This window comes from Alosa sapidissima, chromosome 5 (assembly GCF_018492685.1).
Source record: "Alosa sapidissima isolate fAloSap1 chromosome 5, fAloSap1.pri, whole genome shotgun sequence".
Lineage (NCBI taxonomy): Eukaryota > Metazoa > Chordata > Actinopteri > Clupeiformes > Clupeidae > Alosa > Alosa sapidissima.
In genome coordinates, this window is record NC_055961.1 from 6,468,456 (window position 1) to 6,475,638 (window position 7,183).

Here is a 7,183-nt window from a genome sequence, read left to right on the forward strand (position 1 = left end):
TGGCTATGCCAACTTGAAGTAATATGTTTAAAATATGTCACATATAATTGTCCAGATATTTGGAGTGTTTTCTAGCTGTTTTAGCTCATTTGTTGTTAGCTCACCAGTGATACCCCCTGTACTTTTGACCGAGTTGGTATGATCCAATTTAGAGAGGCACTTGGGCCAAATTTAAGCCTCCCCAGTGAGTTGGTAGGGAGTAGGGATGGGCAGAACGAGGCTTTGTGAAACAACGAAACGTTCGAAGCAATTGCGCCGGAATGTGTCGAGGTTTCAAAACAATCCGACACACGTAACTCCATGGTGACATCTAGTGGCCAGTTTTGCTAACATCACATTTTGACCGTGAAGCACAACTGCTTCAGACGAAGAATATAAATAGCCAACATGGAGCGCAAGATTTCGTCCACAGCCACGTGGTTCAGTGGTTAACACACTTGCATTCGGCCGGAGCGGCCGGAGTTCGACTCCCTGCTAGTGCTTAGAAATTTCAGACTAGTATATGCGTTCAGTAACTAGAACATTTTTATATCTGCCAGTTAGATGTTTTGTTATTTCAGTTTCATAGTACATTATCCTTTGGAATATGCTGGAGAGGAAAATGCTACAATGGTTTTAAAATGTAGGCTATGCTTATGGCCCAGGGTTTTTTTTGGGAACATGTTATGAAGGATACATGTGAAGCAGGTTAGACTAATCAGGTACAACATGGGAAAAATAAACAACACATTTTTTGTATGTCAACATACATTTTTATTTAGGAATAACAGTTGTTCTGCCGTCTTGGCATTTAATCTGTTTCTTGTTTTTGAATAAACCTCCCCAGCCTTGGAAAAAATTATTTCACAAGGCACACTTGTTGCTGGCATGCACAAATATTTTTTTGCCATCACAGTTAGGTTTGGATAAACCACTCTCCTCTCCTGCCAGTATTTCAAAGGGTCAGCTGTTCTTGAAATAAAGGCATCAGTCATATATTTTTTTTACTTCTGCTACTATCTAAATATTAACGTCACTAGACTATATCTATCTAAACTATCGCTTACTGTCTGTCTCTAGCCTGTCAATTAATCTATATCACTAACCTATCAATCACAAGAATGCACTATAAATCGCTATATCTCTATATGTCTCTATGTCGCTATATCTCTTAAAATCTCTCTCCTCACAAAAAAAACACAAAGATAGGATGTGTTTGAATGACTTTTAAGCATTCTGGGACTTTGTAATTTAGATCAAACAGGTGTTTACTCGGGTAATTGGCTCGCGCGGCAAGTGTGCCACCTGTCCAAACCAAATTGAAACACCACGAAGCCTCACTAAGCCATGGTCACGTGACATGGGCGTTTTGAACCACACTTCGAAACACTTGCGTTTCGGAAGCTCAACACTGTTTCGAAACGTCAGCTTCGAGCGTCACATCCCTAGTAGGGAGAGCAGGTCATGGACAGACGTGAGTCTTGTAGCTCTCTTTCCTAAGGTAATGTTGACTGGTGTAAAGTCATTGTTATTGTTGTCTAGACATCTTTTGACTATCATGTCAGTTTATTTTCTTTATTGAAAAAGTTTTTGTTTTTCTTATTTTTATTTTTTGCTTGGTTATTATTTAATGATTAATTAATTGCCTACGGGCCTTATTTTGGGAAAAATAAAATTCCCATCTTCCACAAAATCCACCTTGAGTCCTTCCTGAGAGTGTTCCACCTTTTGCTCAACCCGCCTCGACACACTTACCCTTAACAGTGAAACTAATCAAATGTGTGTGTCTCGCCAATGCGTGAGAGTTGGCAGCCCTGTATTATAACACACAGGCCTATTTCAAAGAAAGAAATATGGTTGGCGGTGTTGGATTTCTGAAAATTCACTGCTCTTACATTTCAGACTCTGCTGTACAACATTACCACAAGGAAAGGTTTTGTACGCCAAGTTGAAACCTGACATAAGAGATGAATGTACTTTTCCAAGTCAACGTTTTTTTATATAAATCAGAGCTTTAACATGGATTTTTCTGTACACACTATCAGATCAAATCTTTATATTAGAACTTGAGGCCCCAGGACTGTCGAACACCTTGATGGGTGTTCTCCCTTTATTTTGTTTTACATTTTTGCTTGACTCTGAGGAGGAGTTGAGAACCTGACCATGTGACCATGAAGGCTGGAATTGTGACACCAGCCCTTACATCACAGATGCTTATAACAACGACTGGAACACAGCAAACTCAAATCCTGGAGGTTCACTTCATTGAAGGGATGACTTGTGTTCTCTTGTTGTCGTGGAGTAGATCGGGGACAGACCAGCTCATCAGAGGCATGTCCACCAAATGACATCACTTCTCTGAACTCATTTGCTTGTCAAACGTGTTGCTGCTATTGGCTGTTACCTTTAGATGTTTAGAAAAACTGTGTAAAATATGTAGGATGTATGATATATTAATCTCTGAAAATCTCAGTGAATAGTGTTACACATAATTTAGGGTGGGAAAATTTGAATCTGTATATTGATCGTAAACATACTGTAGTCTGGCGAGTGTGCATTTTCTTGTTTAAGTGTGTTCAATATTTTGATGTGTTTCCCTAATTAATTTCCTTTAATCCACTTTACTTTATGCCAGAGAGCTGAAGCAATAACCTCTCCACTTGTTTATTACCAAAATGTTTTTATATGTTCAACTACTTGGTCATTTCTAAATACTACATGTTTAGCACATGACTATGGCTATGGCTAACCAGTCCAGTGAAACCTCTGCCCTGGTGCATCAGCAAATGTTTAAGGTGGAACTGAATGAGGGGCCGCTGTCTAAACTTGTTGTGGCCATTCTCATGTCCCTGTTTTTCACCTGCATCAACGGCATCATGTTTCACACTCTCTTGAGTAAGCCTGTGTTTAGAGAGCTGCCTCGCTATATCCTGTTTTCCCACATGCTCTGTAATGATAGTGTTCAGTTAATAGTCTCCATGTTGCTCTATCTTTTGTCCTTGAATGTACAGCTGATTCCTAAGGCTACTTGTGCAGGGATCTTATTGGTGGGAGTGACAACATTTTGCAATGCTGCTTTGAATCTGGCTGTGATGTCACTTGAGCGCTATGTTGCTATTTGTTTTCCATTAAGACACAGTGAGATGGTGACCCGAAAAACAGCAGGTGTTTCTATTGTGTTCATCTGGCTCTTCAGTTTAATAAGTATTTCAATAGATCTTATTTATGGCCTGATAGTGAGTCCACTGTCTTTTAAAGATCCCATGTTCTGTACTCGACAGAGGTTTTTTTTGTCACCATGGCAAAATGATGTGTTTCAGGGTTTCAACATATTTTTCTTTGTGACCGTAACAGCCATTTTAATCTTTACCTACATTAATGTTGTGGTTGCAGCTCGATCTGCCTCAGCTGAAAAAGAGTCTGCCAAAAAGGCTCATAAGACCATACTGCTCCATCTTGTTCAGTTAGTGCTCTGTGTTAACACATTTATTTATGGAACTATAGAGAGGGCCTTGGCTATGACCAGCAGCAGTCGTCTATTCATGGACCTGCGCTACCTGAATTATCTCTTTGTTCTCATTCTGCCTCGGTGCCTGAGCCCCCTGATCTATGGCCTGAGAGACGATGCTGTTCGGCCCTTATTCCTCTACTATGTCAGGTGTGGAACCCAAAAGGTCAAACCCTCTGTAACTGAACACTTCTGACAAATATACCGTTGTTATTAAATACATCCATTTCCGTTTGTCTGAATTAAATGTAAGATTCCACTTCCATTTTATTCTTCACTTTTATGACCACCTGTTTGTCAGTATTATTTTAATGGTTGGTAAGTTACAATCTTTGACACAGTGATTATCTTCTGTATTTTAGTGTTTTCAGGTATTCAGCATCTACGTTTTAATCGCACAAGTAAATTATAATGCCAGAAAGGATGTTTTTACCATAAAATAGTTTCCATAGTCATTTTCATGCTACATACACTCTTCACTGGGCTTTCCTGCCCTAGCGTGAGCAAGCCCACATCGCCTGCTATGACACTATGTAACTCTGGCTATCGGGTAGGATCACCAAGCCCCTCCCTATAAAATTAAGTTACCTAGCATGGTATTCTCAGAATGGATTACTATTCTTATTCTGAGGCAAGTGCAGTGATTGAGTGTAAACAATGCATGCAAATGATGACAATAAATGTCTGATTGTGAAAAGTTGCAAATTCCTCAGTTTAAGTTTGTAAACCAAGTAAATCAAGTTTTAAATTTGAGTGGTTAAGCCTGTAGGTCAGCTAATGTTATGCCTACTGGCTTGGACAGCTAGCATGCTAGTTACTATTCTTACTCTCGAGTCGAGTGCAGTGATTGCAATCAATGACCAAGATTTAATGTTAGTGAGGAAATGCATTAGTCATGCATTAATATATCGTGGTTACCAGTGGTGGACATTACTTGAGTACATTTACTCAATTACTGTACTTAAGTTGCTTTTTCATGTATCTGTACTCTACTTGAGTATTTCAATTTTGTTAAACTTTTTACTTTTACTCCAGTACATTTCGAGGCCAAATATCTTACTTTTTACTCCACTACATTTTGTGACAGCTGAAGTACAGCTGAAGTTCCTTTTGGAAAAAAGACTGTACAAAAACATGTGTAAATGTATATTTTCTATTAAGCGAGCTAGGCGTCAAATAATGGTGTTGCCTAACCTATGTTATTGTCATATGCACTATTTACTGTACCTTGTTGACCCCTTTTCACAATATTGATGTTACCATAACTAGCCTCTTGACGCCATCAAGCAAATGATAGACAATCTGACACTATCAAACACAAAAGGGAACATCTTGATTTGGTCCGAAAGTGTAAAGCATTTAACAAAGAAAAATGTGGTTACTTTGAAGTATCTAAGATAAGATATCACATTAGTTTGTTTTTAGTTATTTCTACATACAACAAGTATTAACTGATTTTGTCCTTGAATGGAGGAGAAAGGCTCAATGAATGCCTATGTCTGTGCCGAATCATTTCAACAATGCAACTGTATTAGGCATAATACATTTCAGGACTTTTACTTTTGATACTTAAGTACATTTGAAGGCAAGTACTTTTGTACTTCCACTCAAGTGGAAATGTAAAAGGAGGACTTCTACTTTTACTGGAGTAACATTTGACCATGTGTATCTCTACTTTCACTCAAGTACAGGATTTGTGTACTTCGTCCACCACTGGTGGTTACTATCACCGAGTGGCAAAAAGAGGAATTAAGTGGCAAGGGTTGACTACCCCTCAACATGCCTTAGTTTTGCTGCTATAGCATAGTGCTGTCATGGACTTCACACCGTACAACCTCCCCTCTCTCCCCTTCCCTCTCTCTCTCTCAACTCTCCCTCCCTTGCCTATTCTCACTATGATATAACACGATATAGTACCATTGATATACTTATTGATATTTTACTACTATACTATATTGATAAAACCATTTTGATTTATAGTAATACTAACCCACACTATATTTCTCTTTCTTCCCCCCTTACCTCACTTGTGAGGTATAACCATTACTAGTCGGGCAGCCGTGGCCTACTGGTTAGCACTTCAGACCTGTTAGGACTCCAGACTTGTAACCGGAGGGTTGCCGGTTCGAACCCCGACCAGTAGGCACGGCTGAAGTGCCCTTGAGCAAGGCACCTAACCCCTCACTACTCCCCCAGCGCCGCTGTTGATGCAGGCAGCTCATTGCGCCAGGATTAGCGTGTGCTTCACCTCACTGTGTGTACACTGTGTGCTGTGTGTGTATCACTAATTCACGGATTGGGATAAATGCAGAGACTAAATTTCCCTCACGGGATCAAAAGAGTATATATACTTATATACTTATACTAGTCATCAGCCATTCTTGTGTTTGACCTCATCTCACTCATCCCACTTTAAGTCCCATCCCTACGACTGCCCTATCATTGCCTATTGCTGTCCCCCTGTCCGGATTCCTGGCCCGTGCAGCCTAGTGAACCACTACTTGCCCTATGACAACTCCTAATCCCCCTGGACAATTGAATCTCCTACACTGGACTATTTGAACTTTCTGACAGTAAATGATTCATGTATTATCATACTGGATATGTAACCATCCCACCTCTTGTAACATACTCCTCAGATGGTTTTAAACACCATGTTCTATTCTTGACATCTAACTAACTCAGTGGTTCCCAACCTTTTTTGAGCAAACGCCCCCCTGACCTTACTTTGATCCTCTGCCCCCCCCCCCCCCCCCCCCCCCTGGGTAGGCTATAGGCCACTCACACTCGTGCTATATTGCTTAAATAAAAAAAACGAGCCCATTTCTGTTCTGTTTTGGTTTCTTCTGGAATTATAAGATTATGTCCCTATGAGCCTATTTTATCATTAAGCAGATTTAGCCCACTGTTAGAAGCAAAAGGAGACTGGTTGGGTAAAAAAAAAAACCTACCACATCAGCATTGGTTGTAATGATTTTTTTTTTAATCAATAGGAACATTAAATGTAGGCAACAGGACGTGTCATTTTATCATGGACAAAAATCAAGTGCACATCACGTGAACAACATATGCACATCGCAACAATCCAACCAATCACAAAACAGATTCCACGCGTGAGGCCTGTTTAGGCCTATATATATTTAGTATTTGACGTCTTTTCATGGAGACTACGCTCAGAGCAGCTGCAGAACAACAGTGAGCGGAAAACGCTATGAAACAAAATGAATGAGAGCCCTGTGGTTGATGGCTCGCTGCCAGCGTCTTGACATTGAGAGGTCAATTTCAATCTGAGAGCACCAGAGCTGATCAAGTTTAGGCGTGTGCAGGCCCGAACTGCACTGTATGACCACTGAGCATAGATAAACAGTAAAATGTAGCTGGGACAGTAGAGGGGTTAGAAACCCATGAATGAAAATAGCCTATTTATTTCAGGTAGCCTATTTTTGCACCAAAAATATGTGAAAACCATGAAAGTTTAAAATGTAAAAAAAAAACTCACCGTTCCCAGCACCCCCCTAGGTTGTACGAACGCCCCCAGTGGGCGGTACCGCCCCCGTTGAGAAACCATAAACTAACTTATGCATTTATCATATACAAACCTTACTGTTCTGTAACTGACCCTAGGCAGATGGGTCAGGCCCTTGAATCGTGATCTGCTCAAGGTTTCTTCCTATATGTATCTCCAATTCTAGGTAG

At 40.2% G+C, this 7,183-nt stretch overlaps 1 protein-coding gene across 1 annotated transcript; it reads left to right on the forward strand.

Annotated features, from left to right (window-relative positions):
- The first annotated feature begins 2,714 nt into the window (after nucleotides 1-2,714).
- Nucleotides 2,715-3,683, forward strand: LOC121709019 (odorant receptor 131-2-like). The gene has a single exon (XM_042092026.1). The coding sequence runs from the start codon at nucleotides 2,715-2,717 to the stop codon at nucleotides 3,681-3,683; it is 969 nt and encodes a 322-aa protein (XP_041947960.1).
- The last annotated feature ends 3,500 nt before the right edge of the window (nucleotides 3,684-7,183 follow it).